Consider the following 22769-nt stretch of genomic DNA (forward strand, 5'->3'; position numbering starts at 1 on the left):
GGAACAAATGGCTTATTATTTAATAAAGTATATTATTCAATAAATAGGGTTCTGATTAGTTTTGGGGCAAACTGCCAATTCAACACGTGAGCATTTATTTAGAATTTATAAGCTTTTTGATCGATTTAAATACATTGAGATTTTAGGGGAATAATCTTATATACATATATATGGATATATTAGTATTGATGGGTCGATTGGTTTAAAACATCAATGAGACTCAAAAATTAAAAAAAAAGAATATAAAAATATCCTGTATAGCAGTCATTTTCAATGTCTGTTTTGTAAATTATGGTTTTTATCTTTGCTTAGCTGAATGATTGAAAATTGGACAGCGCACGTTTCTTTTATAGTTTTAATCAACTTTGTAAACTTTCATAACTTAGTACCTTAATTTAAAAGTTTTTGAATTTAAAATTAATTAAGGTAAGCATTAGTACCTGATAGTGACCGACCCATCCGTGGTTATTAACAAACATTAATACATTTAAAACTCGTGCATCCGCAACTCCACTTGAAGAGCAATGCAAGCCCGTCGCTCCTCCTTGAGTTCGATGCCCAACATCTTCTTCTTGTGCTCCAGCAGAGCGTTTTCACGCGTATAGTGATCGATAACCCGCTCGTAGTCGGCCTCCGTTGGCATAGGCTCCGCATGTGATCCCTGGGCTTTGGGGTTCTGAAGATCGTACAACTGCTTCAGTTTGTAGACTTCGTTGCGTTCGGCCAGGATGCGGGCTTTTAATTCGTGCTTCCAAGCCTTTAGTTCCTGGTATTCGATTTGTAGGCGCAACAATTCTTCCCGGTGCGGATTCGTCTTGGGGAGCACGACGAAACCAGTAACGGAATCGATAGTGTAGTCAGGTGCACTAGGATAAGTATCGAGCTCCTCCGTTTTTGGCTCCTCGGATGCAATACTGTTGTTTGAAGCTGCCCCAGTTTCGGCAGCTGGTTTGGAATCGGTGGTGTCTTCAGCTACGGCGATGGAAGCGGCAGCCAGCTGAGCCGATACGCCCGCTACGTCGACGGAAGCGGCAGCCAGCTGAGCACTGCTGGTGCTTTCCAGCTCTTCAACAGATTTCTCTTGCTTCTTTTCGAAACTTCGCAATCTTCTCTTCAGCTGAGTGATGATTCGCTGTACTTCCCAGAGCTGCTCCTCCCGTTTCTTGGTAATAAAACCGGCATTCATCTCGCTGTGGATCTGGGCCAGTAAGCTGTCCTGCTTGCGGAGCTCTATTTGGATTTCTTCGGGTCTATCCGGCAGCTGGTTGGCCGAAGTAAGAGGTGGAACATACCTAAAAATAACCAAATATTAGATTTGCGGGCCTGTTTTTTGCTTTTAGCATCTCCGCCTGATTAGGAAGCTGATGAAACGCGACCAGCGCTTCCGTTTACGAGGTACTACACTCATTATTTCTAGACTACTAATTACCAACAGCAGCACGAAAAGTTACAACCATAACCTTATCGTACGGCATACTTAAATAAGCTACGCGAAACAAGTTTGCTCACTTTATCAGCTTGACGTCCGGGAAAAGATTGTTGCAGTGACAGAGCAGTGCTACCATTAGACGGTGAGACATCTGAAGCGTCGGACTGAGAAGCATGGCCAGGGACTGAGCGTTGAGCTTGTTGTGCCGCTCCTGCTGGATCACGCAGTCAAAGTGGAGCAGAACCCACGCCAACAATGTGCGGTTGCACTTGGGCAATTGCTCAAGCAGCTGCTGCAGCTCTGCCTCTTGATCGGTGACCTTCGGATGGGAGGCCACCTCCTCGAAGCGGGCGACCAAATCAGTGGTTAGCACCGGCTCCGGTAGTTCGCACAGGAAGAGCTTCAGCAGACTGCAGGCGGTGGGCAGGTTGAGCTCATCAACGGCGGCGTCGTGCTCTCGATTGTTGTACAATCGCTTATAGTGCATCAGACGCGCCTTGATGGGCTCAACCTTATAGATATGCTCGCACTTGCAGTGATCCTGCAGGTAATCGATGCAGTCGCGCACGACCAGCGGCAGATCGACGCCGTCGTGGCAACGGGATCGTTCAGTGGCCAAGCTAACCGATACTCCAAAAACAGGATATCCCAAGGCCAGTACTTCCTCAGCAGCGATAGCTTCTTCTTGTTGTTGTTGCTGCTGCTGCGATAGCTGCTTTCCCTTCTTATCCTTTTTATCCTTCTTATCAGACTTATCCTTCTTGTCTTTCTTGTCCTTGGCCTTGTGGGACGACGGTTCCTCCTCTAGATGCTTCACATCTCTTTCGGATCTCTCCTTGTCACGGGATTTCTCTCTCTTCTCCTTGCTTTTGGAGCTGGTAAACTTGAAGGTTTTCGACTTTTTTGACTTCGAAGGACTCCTGGATAAACAAAAAGCATTGAGATAAAATGCAAATTACATATTTTAGAGCCAACCCACTTGGTGTCCAACTCCTCCTCAGGGGAACTTTCACCCTCGAGAGCCGCATAGCCACGGTCCTTGCCTTTGTCCTTCTTGTCCTTGCGACGTCCAATCAACAGGTCCTTTTTGCTAAGGTCATGATCCTCGCTGACTGCAAGGACGCCAGTTGAAAGATTTTATTGATTTTTCGCAGCCACTTTTCTGTGAACTTACAATCGCTTTCTTCCTTGCTCTTCTTGGAGCGTGAGTCCGCCGCCTCGGAGGCATAAAGGCCGGGGAACTCCTTTTCCTCGGGGCTGTCGAAATCCATCGTTTTCGCTCCTTTTTAAAAGAAAATAAACAATTTGCGTAAACAAAAACAATGCACCTGCAGCTGTTCCATGTTGAAAATAGGGTTGTTGATAATATATCTAAATAATAATAAATCGATAACATATTCTGTGCATTCAACAATTTTTCGTGGTTTGTGTCTTCGCTCAATCGCTGCCAACTTGCTTATCCTTAGCTGTAGTTACGAAAAGTGCCGGTAGGTGTTTGATTGAGGAACCGTTATTGTAGGATTCATTAATTATTTTATTTTATGTTATAATGACTGTTAAATATAATTATTTATTTATTAAATATATTATTTTAAGCTAAAAAAACAATAAAACAAATAAGAATGTTAATTTGTACCTGAGTTATTTGCAACGAAAATATTTAAATGACCCACCTCATCCGGACGTATTGTTTACGTGCGGCGTCTTTTAATGGCGGCTTTTATCCTCGCCCCCTCCCCACACATGGCACTGAGAAATGTTAGCATATTCAAGTGATTAATGCGGACCAGCCAATGATGCCCACCACAGTGCGCGCTGGAGAGTATTCACAGGTCCCCGAGGGGGGTCTCTGCCTCCAGGTTGGATAAGGTTTGGGTGGGTGAGGTATCGAGTGCCTTGGGTCCTCCATCCATGTCCTCCCTGCACCTCCCGCAACCTTTGAGTAATTAAACTTGATTAATTGTCTAGTCAGCATGAAGGTAAAAATCGGCGTAGCCAAGATAACAAAACGGAAATGGAAATTAATTAATATGAGTCTAGAGTGAAACAGAAAGAAATAATGAACAAGTTTGCTTTTTCCGCCAATTCCGGGAGAGCTTGCATGCCCTCTGGGATATGCGATCAGGTGGATTTCCAATCAATATGGACTTGGAATATTTTTGTTTCCAAAGAAAACAAATTGGGCAAGTACAACAGCCAATTTACTTTCCACCTGCCGCCGTTTCGGACATTCCTCGGTGCAGTGTTCCACCATCGAAATGCGTTGAAATTCCATAATCAGCAATCAAATAAATAAACAGCTGAAAACTTCTCGCAAACTTTTGCACCTTGTAAACAAAGTGGGTTTCATTTTGTCTGGCCATGAAATCAATGATTGCCAGCCATAAAAACCTTTTTTCATTCAAAAAAGGATAATTTACAAATCTGTGAAAAATAAAATGACATTTAAAGCAACGATAGCTTTATATAATTTGAAGCTTTTGTTCCTTTCCAGTACTATTTGAAGACATTATGTTTTTCCAACACTATTATTCGATAGCTAGTGGGCATAGAAAAAAATTTATTTTACTTAAATTTCTTACAAAAAAATCAAACAAAGAAAAATTTCGAAAAGTATAGACAAAATAATAAAAATAGCTTGCAAAAGAGGAGACCCGCTTTATTAAATTGGTTTAAGCAATTAATTTTTTTATAATTAAAGTTTAGCACACTTACAGACAATGTTGTAAAATATGGAAAAATTTGCAAGAAAATTGAAAATCATCTGACAGGAAAAAAGTTCGTTCATTCCTTCAACATTCACAAGACGATACGGTTCCTGAAAAAAAAACTTCATACTTTTTTTTTAGACAGAGTAAGTTCTTTTTTGTATTTAGTCTAAAAATTTTTATTTCTTTTTTCCGTCCTTTTCTATATTTATTTGTTAATTGCAAGCATGGATCACTCGGTGAATTCAAACACGGTTCATAAACACCTTATGGAAATAAACGAGGAACGCCGCAATCCTGTGGGTGTCGCGGCAGTGCCTATGCTGGCGTGTTCAGTTATTAAGGAAGAGCCTTCCTCGTTGTACCAGGAAAATAAAACTGGCCGCGGCCCTCCTGGCTACTCTCAGCCGATTTGTGGTCCTGGTTCTTCAACCTTCCGCCAGGCTGATCCTGATGCTCCCACCTATCATCAGATTATTTCGGGATATTCGGGCTTCCAGGGGCAGAATCGTTTTTCTGTCCCCCCACCTCCAACCTACCCGAATTCTGGTTCTTCTCAGCCCATAGGATCACACATGGGAACCAGCGCACTGGCGACTGAAGTGAACAATGTGGGGCAGCCGGCGCCACCCGTCCAGCCAAGCAATAGGACTAACTTGATTATTAACTACTTGCCGCAGGACATGACGGAGATGGAGCTGGCCGATATTTTTTCGAAATTCGGCCACCTCCGCCGCCACAAGATTATCCGGGACCTGAGCACTGGATTCAGCTTTGGGTATGGTTTCGTAGATTTTATGGATTCACGTCAGGCTCAGGTGGCCCAGATTATCTTGGATGGGCGTCAGTTGCGCGGCAAGCGCCTCAAGGTTTCCTATGCTCGTCCCCGTAGTGAGGACATTAAGAACTCCAACCTTTATGTGTCGCACTTGCCGGCGACCACGAATGAATCTCAAATCCGTGAACTATTTGGCCCTCATGGCCAGATTTTGGATATCAACATTCTAATTAACAAGGCCACAGGGCTGCCAAAGGGCGTGGCCTTTGTTCGTTTCTGCTCTCGCACTTCGGCCGAGAAGGCGCAGAAAACCTTGGATGGAATCGTTCCGAGGGGGGGCTCCAGACCTATTGAAGTGAAGTTTGTCAATCGCCAAATCAAGCCGCCATTTTCAAACGGCAATGCTTCTAACCGAATGAAAGTGGAGAAGAAGGGTCAGTCACAGTGTCAGACTCTACCTAATGCTGTGCAAAGTCATGGACAAGATCATGGACAAGATCATGGACAAGATCATGGACAAGATCATGGAAAAGATCATGGAAAAGATCATGGAAAAGATCATGGAAAATATCATGGAAAAGATCACGGACAAGATCATGGAGAAGGTCATGGACAAGGTGGAGTAGATGGACAAGGTGGAGTAGGTAGAAAAAGTGGACAAGTCGGACAAGCTGGACAGCCTAGTGTCTCACAATGGCCATACGTCAACTTATCGCTTCCGCAGCAAATCCAGAACTCGAACCAGACCCAGGGCGGCTCATCGCCGCAGCCCTTCAAGCGTCGCATTGCTGCACCGTCTATTCAGAATCCAAATCAACCCAAACGTCCACGTGGTTTCGTCTGGGAGTAATCGAATCCAACTCCCATTTGGCAATGCATTTTTTAATTTTTTGTACTGAAGCGACTGAAATTTTCACCTTATACTATTTCATGATAACTATTGTATGGAATGAACTCTTTGCTATATTTATTATATATTCAGGAATTAGGACATACATCTACTTCGAAATCCTGTCGCTCGATTCGATGGACAAATACATAGATTAATAATTCTAATCGTTTCAATTTAATGATTTCAGATACACAAGAAGACTTAAGGACACGATGCCACATATAACAACACCACCACCACCACTTTACAGGGTCAGTTCTTAGAGGGCCAGATCTCCAATTGGTATTGTCGGAGTATTTTTTTATTTCAATAAAAAATAACAATTACTAACAATGATTATCTCTAATACTTACTAATTTTTTTTGGACTTTAAGATTTGTTCTAACAATCTTGTTTAACTAACAAATCTTTAATTAACTTGTAAAAATGTAGTCACCTTTCCAAAGTTACCTTCCTTATTCATTTATTCTTAACAAATTCAGTTTCGCATTTTACAGCCTTTTGCATTTAAGGTTTAAATAAATAATTCTTTATTCAGCCGCAGGAGGTTGGCTTATCGTTGGTAAACAAGGCACTCCTACAGACACTCGGGACACCTCCTCTGTACTGGACACAAAAAACATTAACAGCTTTATCAATCGGTTCATACCTTCCACTAAGCCAGGGGCTTTGGCCAGCTTGGCCGCAAAAAAAGGTACCTCTTGCATTTCGGGGTTTCTGATTCCGATTTCGGGATGCATGCAAAAGTTTGTGCGATTCAAATAAATAATGGGAACAAAGGGCGCATAAATATTTGATGATCGCAGTTCGAATGAGCAGGAAAGACCAACGAAAGTAGGTGGGAAAGAAGCGAATTGAAAATTATTTCCAATTCGTTTGCTTTTCTCATTATAATTGAGGCGCAAAAGTTGCCCCTGCATCTCGGTTTCTGTATCTCGTTCAGGGTCTGTTTTTGTTTCCCATTCGGCGACTGCTGCTGCTTTGGATCCCATTCAGATTTAACTTACAGATTCAGCTTGCTTCCCTTTTAGCTTACAAGGACCCTTTGTGCCCCAAGGTAGAATGCACTTTTTGTTGGCATATAAAAATTTATTTATTAAACAGAAACGGCTTTAACAGAAATGTTTGCCTTTATAAGTCACATATATTGATTAGACCATTGGTTGTAGTCCAAATATCAGTTTTAGGATCCCTTATTTTGCATTAATTGTTTTTTGCTTGCTGCTCCTTTCAGTATATTACCTTTGGCTGACACGTAATACTGTGCAATAATATTCTCTTACAAATTGCATAATCATCTTTCTGCCATGTCATTGTTCTAGACCCGTCTAGCTTCTGGAACGAAGATTGGAACAAGTATACATTTAAGGTTGTTTTAACAGCAACAACTGAAACACCAGAAATTGAATTTTAGCTTCAGCTTGCGTAAGAGAATTCAAATCAAATTTTCACTTCCTATTGTTTACACTTTTCATTTCTTTTTTCAGAAAACATTTGTGCCGCATGGCCAAGAAAAAAAGGATTTCTTAAGGGAAAAGCAAGGACTGCAGCCCTTTGATAAGCAGATTATACGCTTTTCATGCTTCTCCTTACCCTTTGGCGTTTCTGGCGGAAAATGTTTTGGGGATTTTCATTTTGTTCTCGGCATTGTTGTATTGACATTTGTAGCATATTGTTTTCAGCAAGGATTATTGTGCAGAAACTGATTACTTTTAATCATATTGCAAAAATATTCTGAATTATTTTTAAGTGTTGGAAACCCAAGCTCTAATTTTTTTCGATTTTAAAAAGTATTTCCTTACATTTTTCTTTCTGATTTTGTTTCATGGTCCGACTCATTTGTCTTACTTTGTCCACAAACATTAAGGAAACAGACTGCTCTCGAGCCGAAAAGGAAGAGAAAAGTGGCGGGAGCTAAAAGGACTTGTCAACCGAGCCGCCCACAAGCGTCACGTCAGGATAATTAAGAAATTTTTCAGTTCCCGATGCTGAACGTTGGTGGAGCAGTTGGTGGTGGTCTTGATATCGAAGTAAATGGAAATTGATTGAATTCCATTAGGCCGGGCGAGGACCGAATCGAGCCAAGCCGGGCGCCTGCCTTTCAAATTAGGCAAAAACTAATGAGCTATGCACATGACCATCGACCTCAACATCGACAGGGGGCATTAAAAGTTGTCCAGCTTCCGGCTATCATTTAACGAGGGGAGAGAATTACGGCAAAACAGAATTACGAGAAGTTGGGGTGAAGTCTTGGCCCCCAAAAGAAGGACATTGAGTCATCATTGTATTTCCGGGGAGCTACTGGCTTTGACCCTTGCAGGTCTGGTAATGGACAACCATTACAGGGTTCAGGGAATCTCTGGCAGTGCATTAGAGTTATATTTAATGAACTCAAGGTAAGATATCATGGACATATGTAGAAGGCAATGATCAAGAGATTCAATAAAGAATTATTACCTATTGTAAAATCATATATTAAAGAATCATTTTACCAATTAAAATATATTTAACTTCAAAGCAAAAGCCCTTATGCAAACATAATTATAAGGGTCCAAGATAATCTTGTCAAGTAAATATATAAGTCTTGGTCCAACTCTTTGGCTCAATGATAAAGTGGCTGCGAGTACCTTCAAAAGGTCGCATAATTCGGAACGCCTGGATCCGTGACAGGATTGTCAGGGAGTCCGTCAGTGGAATCAGTGCAACGCATGCGTGCCACATTCATCATCGTCAGTGGCACACACTCCAGTTCAACATATTGTTGCAACATATTTTACGTGAGGGGGACTTTCTATCCTGATGCCTGCGTGGAGATTTTTTCAATTTTTAGCGAAAATTACATCATCACTTATGCTGAATGAGATTTGCTCTTGCTCCTGACTCGGTGAATTATTAAAAAATTTCTTTGTCAACAAATCACTTGGCTTTTGGGTTTGGGGGCGTTTCACTAAATAAGGCGTAGGTCACAAAGACACACACACACACACATGTGATTTACATTAGCCGCTTCCCTCCATTCAGGATAAAAAAAATAAAAATTTAAAAACGTCGCAAAGAAATTTGTTAACGTTGGAGGGTTGTTTTGCCAGCTTTTGTTGTCCTTCTGAGGGGAGAAGTCCTGATGATGTATGACGCCAAAGGTGGAAAATCGTTTGGAAACATAATTTTGTTTGCCTGACACCTACAACAGTCGCATAAATCTCCCAGCTCTTTAATTCTGTGCTGCTTTAAGCCCTGATCCTGGCTATGGCCCAAGTCCTGGTCGAACAGCCTGCGGCAGTCGTTGACAAATTCAATAATTTTTCCCATTACAAAAGGCGATTCTGTGCGGTGGGTATGGGGCTGAGAATGGGGAGGTGCGGCTTGTTTTTGTCTGACGAAAGCGACCAAAATTGATTGACGCTGATTTGAGTGAGTGTCCTGAGGAGGAGAAAGGCAAAGGAGGAAAGGCAGCCAAGTCCCTGGCTAAATTTAATTTCACCCAAAAGAAAAATCACACGAAATCGACACCTGCCGAGGCGCCGGAAAATAATCAAAATAAAATATGGATTTTCTTTGTTCCACGTGCCCGAGGGCGAATCTAGTTAGCTATGGCAGGGGAGAGTGGAGTCCTTCGAGTAGAGTCTACCAATCTGCAATTTGTCTTGCCGGATGTGGGGGACTATGTGTGTTTCTGTGAGTCTTCTAAGCCGCTCAGCAAACAAGCGGAAGTTTCCCCACGATGCGTTAATACTTGAAAATTTGCGATAAGACCTCCAGGTGGGTCTCCAGTTTGGGCACTTCCACTTCCCCCCAAAAAGATAATGCACAAAAGCTGCTTTCCAGGTGGGAATGAATAAAAGTCGACTAAGCCTGCTTAGGGTTTATACATCACTTGTTCTTCAAGCATAAATTTTGCTAAAAAGGGTTGAACTTTAACCAAGATTTTCTACGCTGTATCCATTAAATATTAAACCTTTTACCATTTTAAATATTGCTATAATTAGACCATACCCTAAGCAATTTTCTCATTTATTTTTCTTTTTCCCATCCATTATTTGCACTTCTTATCGATATGAAGAAATTGCAGTTGGAAGAAATGGGAACTTTTGGTAACAAATAACCCGAAACTTGCCGAGATAAGCAACGAACGAAAATAATTTGGCAGAATTCGGTATGCCAGAAGTTTTCCGGATCGGGAAGACCAAGCCCAAGCCCAAACCAAAAATTGCAGACACATTACCGCGCTTCAATTTCAATAATGTGGAACACTCGAGTGTGAACACAAACGTGCTCCGAAAACTATTCTGCTCCGAAATAGTTTGCCAACACATCTACATCTGTTGGCATCTCCCAAATAGAAGAAAGGCCAAAAATTGGTATTATTGAACAGCAATAAATTTGACTGGAACACAGGAACTGAATACAGGAAGGAATAAGGGCTGGTGGAGTGGGATTCTGGGGATAATGGGGTTTGAGGAGGACTGGGAATTTGGGAAAAACAAAAACCAACTTTCGGGCAAAAATGGGTAAAAGTTTTAATTACCCATAAAGATGTTCGTACACGAAACTACCAGGAAAACCAGGCATCTGGTTGTTCTTTTTTTTTGTGTTCTGGTCGTTGGTGCTGGAATGGAAAGGAATTGGCAAGGCAAAGTGTTATGGCAAATGATTCGGTCTCAGTTCGTTGGAGAGGGGCTTCCAAGGACCTGCCGCCCTCGTAAAGATCATAACGCATTAAATTGGCTAGCTGGCTGGCTGACTGGCTGACTGGCCCATTTTTCAGAAATCAATGGCCAATAAGTAGGCAACGTAGTTGGTAAAATCGGCCAAATCGTTTTCTGGTCAGTCAGGCCGAGTCTGTTGTTGAGTAATCGCAATTTGGCAAGCGGCAGACCAGTTCCTTTGCACTGTCATCCGTGGCCGGGACACGCCCTCGAGATATCCTTGGCTGTGCTGCTGTTGTGCTTTGCCGGGCTTTGAGAAGTTAAGAATTCAATTGACCACAAAATCAAGATTATTGTACGGTCTCAAGAGCTAGCTTGGGTGTGAGGAGGAAAAGTGAGGAGAAAGCCACTCGGGCTTTCTTTTTTTCCATGGGTGGTGTTTTGAAGTTTATCCCTGGACAGTCGGAAGTGCCGGAGGCTATCGAATCGCTAACGCCTGGACACTGACCACAGCCCACTGACTGACTGTCTTAACGTTTTGCACAAGTGGCTTTTGAAACCTCTCAAAGTCTGATGGCGGGCGATGAGCTGGAAAGTGTCGGATAAATCCAATTTCATTTGCGGCACTGGACTTATTAAACTGTCGTTGAGAAAGCACTTGGCAATTAAAGAAATGAAAGAGTTTCATGATAAAATTGGCCTCCAAACAAAAGGATATGATAGTCCGTGATAGAAGTCTTTAAAAGTAATCCGATTTCCCTTAATTAATGATGACTTCATTTTCCCCTCTCATAATTCTATTCCCATGCCACCAAATATCTATTTACACTTTCAATCAAATTTTATTTAACAGTTTGCTCAGTTTCCGAAAACATTATGTCTGGCGGCCCTCAATTAGCAGGCAAGTCGCGACCAAAAACCAGGACAGAAGCCATTCCAGGATGGGGGCAGAGGCCACTGTCCATGTCCATGTCCAGTTTTGGTTAATTGAAAGCAAACAAGACAAAACGCAGCGGAAATGCTGCTCAAACACGCCAGCGAAAGTGGGAAATCGGGGGCAGGCAGCCATCCCCTAAATATTATTTATGCCTCCATATAGACCACATATTGACCATTCATTTCGGGGCTTTTAACGCTCGGGCTGCCGCGTCTGGGTGCGGCGATGGACAATATTTATTAAGTCGTGACCAGTTAGTGGGCAGAGCATTTAACATTCGCCGGTCGGTCGGTTGGCCGGTCGCTGATTGTTGGTGTCGCCTTGCACGGAAATTAGTGAAATTGTATCGTCCTCCAGACTGTCGTCCCTTTTGCTTGTAACTTAATTAAGTCCCGGCCAACTGGGCTGGGCTGGGCAGGAGCAGCTGCTATTTGGGCTAAAGTCAAGGCAATTGACACGGTGACACCAAAGACCTACTAACACTGTTTTTGTTTTGGCCAGAATGTGTACATAACTCATCGTTTCTTGTGCAAGTTAGCTAGAAAGAGAGTATAACAAATGTTATAAGGAATTGGACTAAGAACTAAAGGATATACATTTAAAAAATAGTAAAATTCCGAAAAAGCCAATGAATAATAAAATATTCCATAAAATTATAATATATTTACTTAATAAACTATATTAAGTACTTACCCTTATATTAATAAATATTCTAGGTATCGTCTGTACTATATATTATGTTATTAATATTTTACCAATAAGTGTATTACAAATTCGACCTTTTAACCCCTAAATCCCTTTTAGTTTGCCGTTAATTTTTTGTGTTTTACCATTTTCGCCCTTTCATGTCAAAGCAGCATAATTTTCAGGCATTTAGTCTGGCCAGCCCGGAAGCATTTGGCTTAAATGTTTGGTCATTTGTAAATAGTTCGTGTCCTGGCAGCTGCAGACGCGGCACTTGACGGAAATGGCCAAGAAATGAGCCTGCTCTGCCACCTCCGCCTCCATCTCCGCCTGACCGCATGAAAATGTCACGACTTTCACCTGGTTCGGGCGGGGGGCTACTTCCTTTATTCTCTACCTGGGGTGTGTTTGGTGTGTTCGAGTCCTGTTGACTTGACCAGAAATTAGCACAACATTAAATAACACGATTTTGTCGCTGTGATAAGCAAGCTTCGCATATTTGTTTGCGTTGACCTGCCCTGACATGAGTTATGATCTTGTAATAATTAGGAGGGGGTCGCGCCCCATGAATATTTTATGGAATACGCTTTAATGGGCTAAGCGGATGAGTTATGTCTTAGTCGAGCTTAGTATATACTAATTAGGTCAGCATGATAGAGGAGTTTTGTCGGGATCTGCTTCTGTATATGCATTTAGGACAGAGCTCTTCGGATTGGCTTGCAATTTAGTGGAAACTTTGACTCTAAGATAAAAATATTAAAGAGTAATATAATATAAACCAAATCAACAGCTTTTCATTTAGTCGTTATTTGCAGCCCCACCTTTATAGCCAAATAACCAAATCCTTGCGTAAAAGTTTCCACAATTAGCCAGACTAGCACTGACTTGGAATGTGGGCTTGGCGAAACTTTACTTCTTTTCTGGCTAAATGGCTAGCATTTGTTCCCACATCCCCGGCATAGCCAGAATGTCAGCCAGTTGGTTAGTCAGTCTGCCAGTCAAAGTTGGAGGAGCTGGAGCTGGAGGAGCTGCGGTCGTTCATTTCATGGCCCAGATCATCAATAACTCATGCCAGGCCAATTTGTATACTCTGGACAGTTTTGTGTTCGGCGTTTTTCGTTCTAGTTCTCGTTCTCGTTGTGGCCCTCTTCTTGACTTTTGGCCAACATTGGAGCAATGAGCGGAGCATAGGCCGAGACTGAAGCCACATTTCAAAAACAGTTTCCAGGGCATAAATCACCCGAGTGCTCCAGGAGTCCAGAAAAGATCCGGAACGGGAACGAGAACGGGGAAAAGCGGCAAAAGTTCGATTTGCCGGCTTTGAAAGTTTTCCCTTTCCCTGACTTCATTTGGGAGTGTGTGCTATGACTTCTTCTTTTTTTTTTGGATCGGGGGATTCTAGTGGTTCTTTATCATAGGCTAAATTGATTTTTTGTTTCGTCCTGGCCAAAAATAACGATAAATTGAGCAGATGTCACCGAGCCTTGGAGGAGCCGAGTAGCAGAACCAAAACTACTGCGGAGCTGAGTTGAATTATAGTTGAAGTTGATGTGTGGCTTTCAGTTACCTGGCCCCGGGGCCGGAAGTAAACTTGGCTTTGGCATATCGTCGCCTAATTTGTGGAAAATTGAGATTTACGGCCGGATCGGCAGTTCGGTTTGTCTAGCTCTTAAAGTCTGCCAAGTTGTCGCACAAATTAAATGATTCAACGATGGGATTAAACCCTGCAGGAAGACCACAGAAAGCAGCAGCAGATCTCATTTTATTATGATTAATGACCGGCTAATGACTGTTTTCGCTCATCACACATCAGCAAATTTTGCAATACGACGAACTTGCAAATTTATTGAAATTTTCTGGAAAGCAGAAACCAATCAATACTCCGTTAAAATATTTAAATCCTAACATATTGCTGCTTAAAAAAAGGAAAGCAAACATAACGACAATTTCACGCTACAAATGTTTCGATTAAAAATTGCCATTCTTTTTTTTCTTGTACTTTGCTGCCCAAGTCGTTAGGGGTTTGCCAATAAAGCAACCACACCCCACCAACCAACCCACCCAACCCGCACCACCTCAGTATCATAACCACCCCGCACCGCACCACTGACATGTGCAAAAAGTGAGTAACGGAGAAAACAAAATACGGCGAAGACTGAAGCGTAAAGAGTCCCCGGAATCGCCGGACTCTATTTGATATTTGCCGAAGCACGACAATGAATAATAACTACATGGATTGCATATGCTAGCAAAAAAAAGGACAATCAGGTTTGGATATCCTCGAAGGGTATACTTTGTAGAAGTTATTCTTTTTTTGGATAGTTTTTTAAGATATCAGCTTTCAAGGGTAGTTTTGAAAAAAGATGCCAGACCAAAATTTGAATTATTTTTAAAGGAAACATTCAATAGAGATGAAAAGATATTTTAGGAAGGTGTCTAGAGCAGGAATAAATAAATAATAAACAACATAAAATATAATAAAATTAAATAAATAAGCATTTTTTCTCCGTACACCTGCCGTAAGGCAATTACTTAAAGCATCCTGCACAAAAATTGCAATAAAACTTTTGCAAATATTTCATACTGGAGACACAGCTTTTCCCGCCCATCCACGAATATCCTTTTATGCCCTTTCGTGTTGGTTTCTCTGTTTCTGTATTTATTTGCCATTTGCCAGAGACTTGTTTCATATTTATCAACGTCTGTGGCAAATAATTTTATTAACTTTTGCGCAGAACTTCAGCGATGCAGCGAGTATTAGGTTTGGGTGGCTTTTGGCCAGACAGACTGCGAACAGTTCGCGAAAAGTTGCAGTAGGTACAGTTCCCTTACCTTATTCCAAGAGGCAAGGACACGGGCAGGGCTGGGTCAGACTCGAGAGCAGGGACAACTTTGCAATACTGCCGCCGCACCACTATCTGGAGCGCATATTTTATTATTATCCTTTCGCACAAATAAATATACTTTTGCGCAAATTACAAAAGAGCGCAACTAACTGGCGACTTTAAGTTGGAAAGGCAACTATATCTATGGGCCAACTCCACGGCTTCCATTTACTGGACTGGGCGACAAAAAACTTTCGTCCAGATCTAATCAAAAATTCACTTAAAAGTTTGCACTGCCAGTTGTGCGAGGCTGAATGACTTCAAGTGCAACCTTCGCAGCAGGAATTGTTGCAGTTCCTTTGTTGCAGAGTCGGATCCGGTCGGGAGGACTTTCACGGCTGGCACTTAATGAAATCTTTCTAGGCCTGGACCTGGCTGGGGGGTTTAGTAAATAAAGGCAAACAGCCATCTCAAGGAATAAAAATAGAAGACCGGCAGCATTAACTTTAAGAAACTATAAGTATAAAATGTTTAGATTTTTTATGAAAACCTATACATTTTAAGTTGAAATAAGTTTTCTGTTTAACAAATCTTAAGCCGTTGGTAAGTCCTTGCCAAATTCCACATTTCATTAAAGGGCATTCCAAGCTTCCACTTTGGACCACTTAACTGGGCTCAAGGCAAATCCTTAACCACAACAATGGCTCCACTTTGATTACGCTGAGTGGAGTTATTTTGATGGCGGGACATTTCATTGCAATGCAAATTGCTGCACAATCGACGACAATCGAGGGTTGAAGGACAATGGCAAGAGTATTTTAAATCCTTAAAACTTCACAGGGAGTGACACAAATGAAGTGTCAATTTTAATATCCCGAATGCAAAAATAAACCGGCAAATTGAGCAACCCATGGAGAAGAGGGAGCAGACTGCCTCGCCAATCTCCTGGGCACAACAATGGCGCGCCACCCGGTTTTCCATCACTTGCCTCGGGAGTCCTGGCACAAATTGCATAAAAAATTTCGCGCACTCTTAAAAAATTTTCAAGTGCAGTGCCAAAGTCACCGACTCCGGCAGGCGGAGGAGGAGGAGGCCGTCTGGCGAAATATTCCCTCATTTTTGTGCTTTTTTTCTTTTAAATTTGCACAAAATTGCAAATAACTTGCAATCAAGGTGCAAGGACTCAGGAAGTGGTGCAACAAGGATAAAGGAAGTAACTTTGGAGTCACAACAAAATGGCAATGGCCCGAGCTAAGTTTTATTTCGCTGGAAAACGTCTGGGAATCAATTTAAGTTAACTCGAGTCTATTGTTTCAACGCCGGCTGCCTGGCTCTTTAAGCTCTGTTATCCTTCCTAGCCCTCTCCCCCTCGCTCCGCAGCTGCAGTGAGTCCTGGGCTTTTGTCGTCAACTAAGGAATTTTTATGAGCTCGTGGCTCTTCTGGCCGCCGTCTCGTCCTTTGCCGTTGCTTCTCGACGACGTCGCGCCAACTTCAGTCCCGACTCCTGCTTGTTAATATTTCACCTAGATTGATACAACAAAAAATCGGCGGCGTATATACGGGCATACGGAGAGGAGAGGAGCCATCCCACCAAGTGGCTTCGTCCTGGCTGAGCTTTGAACCCAGCTAGGAATTTCATTATGTGCACCCCAAGCCAAAGGACAAAGACATGTTTTTAATAGTTTGGTATGTTTGTGCAGCCGGTTTTTTCCCCAAGACTCCACTCCGGGCTTTAGTTTCCCCTTTTAGTTTCGATTGTGTGCAGTATGCACCGAGTTTGGACAGATTTTTTCACATGCATTTTGAATAGTTGCATTTTTGAATAGTTTGCAGGTTAAACTGCAGGACAAAAGTTATATTAGCCTGACAGGGGGTAATGGCAGTCCGTATAGTATTATCCGCTATAAGAGAAACATGACAAGATGGTTTCGGTGTACTCCTTTCAATTATATTTACATAAAAATAAAATTAATGAAAAGCACTATTCAAGCTATACACAGATAAAGCCTCTTTTAAAATGAACTACCATGTTTTTTTGGTACTCTGAACAAGCTTCTACAGTTAAAACCCATTCCTATGCCATAAAAAAATCAAGAAACCTTATTTATGAACCCCATTTCTGGGCGTAACTCAATCGAAATTGAAACCTTGTTGCACATCTATTAAGAGCAAATGTCAAAATTAATTGGAACACGTACGGGACGGGGTTCACTTGTTGGCACCGTTTAACCCTTTACAGCCACATCCACATCCAATGATGTGCCGGCACATTAACTTTCGTTTTCTACTTTCTTTCGATTTGTTTTCTTCGTATGTGTGTTTGGATTTTTTTCCCTTGAAATAGAGGGCGTGGCCGGGCGTCTGGCGATTTTGCAGAGACTTTGGCAAAGTCATCGCATGATTACGTCGATTCCGGGACCGAGTAATCATGTGGTGTACACGCACAAGGGATTCCTCCCCGGAATCCTTGTGTTCCATCCTGTATCCCATTACCCCAAAAGCCAATAGACGGAGCCAAAGCAGGATCGCTGGCCTGAGCCGGACACAATTATCCGGGCAAAAGGGCTTTCAATTTCACTTGGTTAGCTGCAAGTAAACAGCTTTGCAGCTCCTCGTCCAGTTCGGTTTCGGTGGCGCTCAAGTCGAGCATGCAACCACCGAAAGCGGCACGCCAACGCATCAAATCAACGAAAGTGCCCCGGCAATCGATGGGTGGTATCGGTCTCTGGTCTCCCAAATTTGCCCTCGAGTCCCAACTCATTTGACCACGGTTTGCACTTCATTGAGTCTGCCAAGAGCTGTGGCCAATGAAAGTTCCATGCACAAAAGAAAAATTTTCTGCGTTTAAGCTATGACGTATTTTAAATGTTTCAAAGTTATTTATCATAATTATTATAGTGGTATTAAATTGTAAAAATATCATATTAATAGATATTTTTTACTTTTTCTCCAAGTGCAACAATGAAATGCTTCGAGTTCGAATTCTACTCTCTATTCGCTTTATTTTCCATCCACTTGGCTTTATGGGGTTTATGAAAATGAAAATAGCCAAGAAATTCGAGAAGCCAACGAATTTTTAGCCCTAGACTCGCCCGGCAATATTTTATACTGTTTTCTTTTGAAATTTCTGGACTAGTAATTGCACTTGTATGAGCTTAGTGGGGCATATGATGTGCCGGAGCTGAAGCGCATTCCTCCCTGCGTTCCTCCCGAGAAAGCTGCATAGAATTGAAAAGTCTCGCTTTGTTATTCTCTTTTTTGCTTGATTTAATCGGAATACAAATCGCTTATCAACCCCGATGGGAGGGGCTCAAAAACAAGTAAGAAAAATAGTCTAAAAAAAACTATTTTATGGATAAAGCAATGAGTATAGTCTGTCGTAGATAAAGAACTTTAAGGAACGGAAACTGTTTAAATCTCAGAAACTGTGATAAAGCAATATCGTCAAATTATGTACTCAATAGACAATAAAAACTTGTCATAAAGACATTTTAGATAAAACAAGCTCTTTTATTATAATATTGTATGTCGTATTTGTTCAAAAGGCAGCAAAGAGCGGGGAATGAGTGATAAAACAACGAACACTGATAAGCGTTTAGAGAAATTCAAATGATGATAATTTAGTTAAAAACTCTTTGGCAACCAAACAAATGCGATTGAAACTACTAGAATTCTTAGAGGAGTTAGGCCCCAGGATCCATTGCACGTCCCTGGCGACTGATCCTGCCATGAAATCATCGAGTCCACTCCATAAATCTTTGCAATATTCTTGACGATTTCAATTTTCTCCGCGCTAATCTCCCGCTCCCTGGTTAGAAGCTTAAAAAGAGGAATGGGGGATATGCTTCCGTAGCCACAGATGAAGGCGACGTCGGCGTTGTCCGTGAACACCAGTTTGTAGGTTACAGACACCTTTTCGAACTGCAGTTCAAAAATTCCATGTTGGGTTGAGTTATTCCAAGGAAAATCAACGGATTCGTTGGTGAATGATCTGCCTCCATTGGTCGTATCGATATAGTTCAAGCCCAAGGATAATGTATTATTCACTATTCCGTTGGGGACCGAGACATTAAGGCACTCCATAACTTCGACGTTGGGTACCCGGGCAGCTTCGTACCAATACCCGGATAGCTATAATTTACATATAAGTTTTATGTGTTTTTTTTTTTTTAGATGTATGTAGTTACTCACGGTTGTCAAGTTTAACTGGGTTCCAATGTTGTCCGCCTGGCAGTTCCAAGATTTTAAATTCCCTGACAAGTTGGGCATTCTAAATCTGGCCCCCTCAACCTCCGGGTTTGTGGCGAAGCATAGGGCGATCCAGAGCCCCAAGATAGTCGCCGGAACCTCCATACTTTTCGATCTGTTTGCGACGGCAACCGCCAGACTACTAAACGACGTTTTAATCGTCCAGTAGCTTTTGATTTCCTAATGACGGGCTTATCAGCAGCAATGGTGTTTTATTGAATGCATAGAAAATACATACTTCCCACAAAACCATTCCAGCTATGACTCACCTTCCGATGAACCCGGCATCGCTTACTTTTGTATCTTTCTATCTTATCGTTGTTCGAATTTCCACACGTGCAAAATTTATATATCACGATCTGAAATCTAATCTATTAGCCTATTTAATTTTTGTCTAAGGCAGAAATGTTTGTTTTGCGTGGAAATTACATTTTATTGGCTTTTGTTACAGAAAACTATTGCAACAAATCTTTTTTTAAATAATTATACATTGGTTAGGTCTTTAATGCTATTGTTTTTTTGTTTCAAATTTTTTTACAAACAATTAAGCTTTATATTAATTAAATTGACCAATAATTAATGTGATTGAAACTATTAGAAACGTGAATGGAACCAATCCTAGAGCTCCATTTCCGCTATCTGGAGTAGAAGTAGTATGTGGAGATGTATCTGGAGTAGTATTTGGAGTAGTACCTAAAGTAGTAGTTTCTGAAGGATTAGCTGCAGAATCTGAAACAGTAGTATCTGCCCCAGTATTAGTATCTATCAACTGAAATTATATTTAAAGAATTGGTAGAAGTTTAAGATTTTGATGCCTTAGTTCATTAAACAAAATGGAATGGGATAGTGAGTGCCACGACATATTACCGATTGAGCATTAACTCTTGATGAATTCAAGGACAAGCAAAGAAGGAGGAATAAAATCAAAGAAAGTGACTTGTTATCCATTTTTTTAGGTAACTTTGCGTTGATGAGCTTCTTGGAAATGAAGAATGCACTGCCAGATTGCTCTCTTATAAACGAATAGAAGGTAAATACTATGTGCGGTATTTATAGTCTTGACTCAATATAGATTACAAGAACTTTTTACAATTTATGTGCACGTACTTTTGTTCTTTCCGATGCCTTGGCGTTGCCTTTATTTGTGCAATTATTCAAGCAAACTTGTTCGCGACATTTGATTTTCAGATTATAGAGACTGATACATCGAATAATTTTTGCTTACAAAGAATTATTTGTAAGAATATGGCCATTTATTAATGCATTTTTTACCTTTCCATTTTAAAATGTATTATCATGTAAAAGATTAATCTTAATACTATAAAACACAGAATAAAAACTAATTATTATGAAAAGTTACTTAGCTGTGAAGCAAAAAGTACATATGCTAATGCGTTTAACGAGGCCTTCGCCTTCGTATTTGTGCATCAAGCATGGCTGACAGTCAGTTCCTATAAAAATAAAGAGCTATATGCCTTCGGATTAAACATATGTATTTATGAGTAACCAACCTGTATGCAAAGTACTGGTGAGGTGAGTGATATAGCTGCTGGCGAGGCGAATAATCTCAATTTTAGAAAGTTTGCGATTCAAAGGATCTGTAGGGATTAGGCCTCGTAAAGCTTCATAGGCGGCATTGACACTAATGTAAGGGAAATATGTATAAATTTTATTCGAGACTTGTTATACGATGGGTTCCAACTAACCTTAAGGTCCTGTAGCGCTCCCTGGCGTTGATTTTTTGTCGGGGTGGACGCCCTCTCTGACTGTTATGGCTTTTGATGTCCTGACCCGTAAAAGACATCAATCCAGCTTCCGTTTGGGAGTCTTCCGAATCCGGTGCTGTTCCGCTGCCACACCCACTGCTGCTGCTGTTCTCATGGGCAATACCAGCCGGAAAATGAAGGGAAATGGATGAGGCGGCCATCCGAATGCTGCGACGATCGGCGAGTGAATGAGCTCTGGGGCTCTGACTCGGTGGCCTGGTCCAGTCCCAGTTCCAGCCTCCGTCCCAGAACATCGCTCGCTAAATACATTAAGTCATCGCCAAGTGACGACAAATTGTGCGTGAAGATGGAAAACAACAAACGAGAACATTCCAACACGCTGCCGGAGCGCACTTGTCATAATAAAGCCGCTGGGCTCGTCCCATCTGTGGCGGACAGACGGTGGTATTTGTGCGATCAAAATTGGGCATCAAGTGCCTGTCAATGGGGCGGCCAAGGATAAGTGACCATTGGTCCAATTTCTGTGTGCTTGCATTTTCAAAAACGGAAGTATCACTTTGGGCGATGACCTCCCCACCCTCTATTCTGGACCGCACACATGCTAGTCATGCGTCCCAACAATGCGCCCCGTGCATTCAGTCGTCCATCTATTTACTTCTCCAGCCAAGCAGTTTATTTTTATGTAGAATTCGCTGAAATGGATAATCCAGATATTTATTTATAAACAAAATTTGGCGGGGCAGCCAGAGAATAAGAAATTTACTTAAATAGAGAATATAAAGAGTTGGGTTTTATTTTCCTAAAATATTTTCAAGAGATAATCTTGCTTGTAATTTTATAAAAAACATTTTAAATGAAAGAACAAGGAGAGTAAAAGTATTACATTAAAAATAAAACCAAAAACTTTTCAATCCAATTTCTCTGGCTGAAAAGAAACCAAGAATCGCCCTGCGGACACTGAAGAAAAGTCAAAAGTTTTTCGAACAATGAGGAGAGCTGCTTGTAAAAATCACATGAAATTCGATTGTCGCTTAAAGTGAAATTGCACAATGTTTGCAATGAAATGTTGTCGCAGTAAAATATCGCTGCATCTCGCTTGCCGTTTTCCCCTATTTGCCGTTTTACTTTTTTTCCAGATGGAGTCTGCTATCCTGCATCCTGCAACTCGTCCAGTTTCCCAGCTTTCCCAATGCCAACATCCAGAGCCAGGCAGTGCTGAAATGACGAAGATAAAAACGCAATCAAACAGCAACAAAAAAACAAAAATGGCAACGGCATCTGTTTGTATTTGTGACTGAGTGTGAGTAAATGCACTCGAGCACGCGCTTCCAAGGAACTCCCAGTGATCATCCGCTCCGGAGTCCTTCCATACCCTTGGATAAATCAATGAAAATAAAACATATTTTACAAACCCCTTCCTATAAAAAGTAACAATCTAAATTAGCTTTAATCGCAATCTTTTAATCAAACTTGAGGGCACACTTTGTTATGACTCATTACGTATACGTTTCCCATGTACTTATTGATAAAAAAATAGTTTTTTTCTTCAAAATTAATTATAAGAATCAGCAGAAAGTGCTGTGTACCTGTATGAGGTGTGATTCTTCTTGATAATTTTTATAGCATAGACTCAAGTCAATAAGATAAGTTACAGAGAACTGTGCAATAAAATGATACTCTCTATAGAATATTGTTTTTTTCATAATTAATTCTCAAAAACAACAATGATTCATCAAAAAATGTTAAAAGATTCAGCTAAATTTATCAAAATATCCTACTGAGTAAGACGGTCCTGGGTATCCTGGAAATGGATAACTGTGCTGCGGAATCGATTGCTCTGCCAACTTAACTGTGTTAAAGAGTTGTCATTGTGTTGTTTGCAGAGTTGTCGTTC

The 22769-nt window shown here is 41.4% G+C and overlaps 4 protein-coding genes and 1 long non-coding RNA gene across 5 annotated transcripts; 1 reads left to right on the plus strand and 4 right to left on the minus strand.

Moving 5' to 3' along the window:
• Positions 1-55: 55 nt before the first annotated feature.
• LOC6499287 (ralA-binding protein 1) lies at positions 56-2810 on the minus strand. Its single transcript, XM_001954912.4, has 4 exons — positions 2604-2810; positions 2409-2541; positions 1510-2349; positions 56-1292 (listed from the first exon to the last, which is right to left on the minus strand). Exons 1-4 carry the CDS (start codon positions 2698-2700, stop codon positions 488-490), a joined length of 1875 nt encoding a protein of 624 aa, XP_001954948.1. The 5' UTR covers positions 2701-2810; the 3' UTR covers positions 56-487.
• Positions 2811-3007: 197 nt separating this feature from the next.
• LOC123257276 lies at positions 3008-3988 on the minus strand. Its single transcript, XR_006507301.1, has 3 exons — positions 3635-3988; positions 3103-3365; positions 3008-3025 (listed from the first exon to the last, which is right to left on the minus strand). It is a non-coding gene; the product is annotated as an uncharacterized LOC123257276 (long non-coding RNA).
• Positions 3989-4144: 156 nt separating this feature from the next.
• Positions 4145-5971, plus strand: LOC116654471 (sex-lethal homolog). Its single transcript, XM_044715751.1, has 2 exons — positions 4145-4283; positions 4364-5971. The coding sequence occupies exon 2, from the start codon at positions 4365-4367 to the stop codon at positions 5763-5765; it is 1401 nt and encodes a 466-aa protein (XP_044571686.1). The 5' UTR covers positions 4145-4283; position 4364; the 3' UTR covers positions 5766-5971.
• A 12492-nt stretch (positions 5972-18463) lies between these two features.
• Positions 18464-19305, minus strand: LOC6499286. The gene is made up of 2 exons (XM_001954914.4): positions 19092-19305; positions 18464-19031 (listed from the first exon to the last, which is right to left on the minus strand). The coding sequence occupies exons 1-2, from the start codon at positions 19251-19253 to the stop codon at positions 18525-18527; spliced, it is 669 nt and encodes a 222-aa protein (XP_001954950.2). The 5' UTR covers positions 19254-19305; the 3' UTR covers positions 18464-18524.
• A 251-nt stretch (positions 19306-19556) lies between these two features.
• Positions 19557-21398, minus strand: LOC6499285 (helix-loop-helix protein 1). Its single transcript, XM_001954915.3, has 4 exons — positions 20855-21398; positions 20660-20790; positions 20016-20599; positions 19557-19917 (listed from the first exon to the last, which is right to left on the minus strand). The coding sequence occupies exons 1-3, from the start codon at positions 21166-21168 to the stop codon at positions 20505-20507; spliced, it is 540 nt and encodes a 179-aa protein (XP_001954951.2). The 5' UTR covers positions 21169-21398; the 3' UTR covers positions 19557-19917; positions 20016-20504.
• Between the last annotated feature and the right edge of the window lie 1371 nt (positions 21399-22769).

Source organism: Drosophila ananassae, chromosome 2L, assembly GCF_017639315.1.
Source record: "Drosophila ananassae strain 14024-0371.13 chromosome 2L, ASM1763931v2, whole genome shotgun sequence".
NCBI lineage: Eukaryota > Metazoa > Arthropoda > Insecta > Diptera > Drosophilidae > Drosophila > Drosophila ananassae.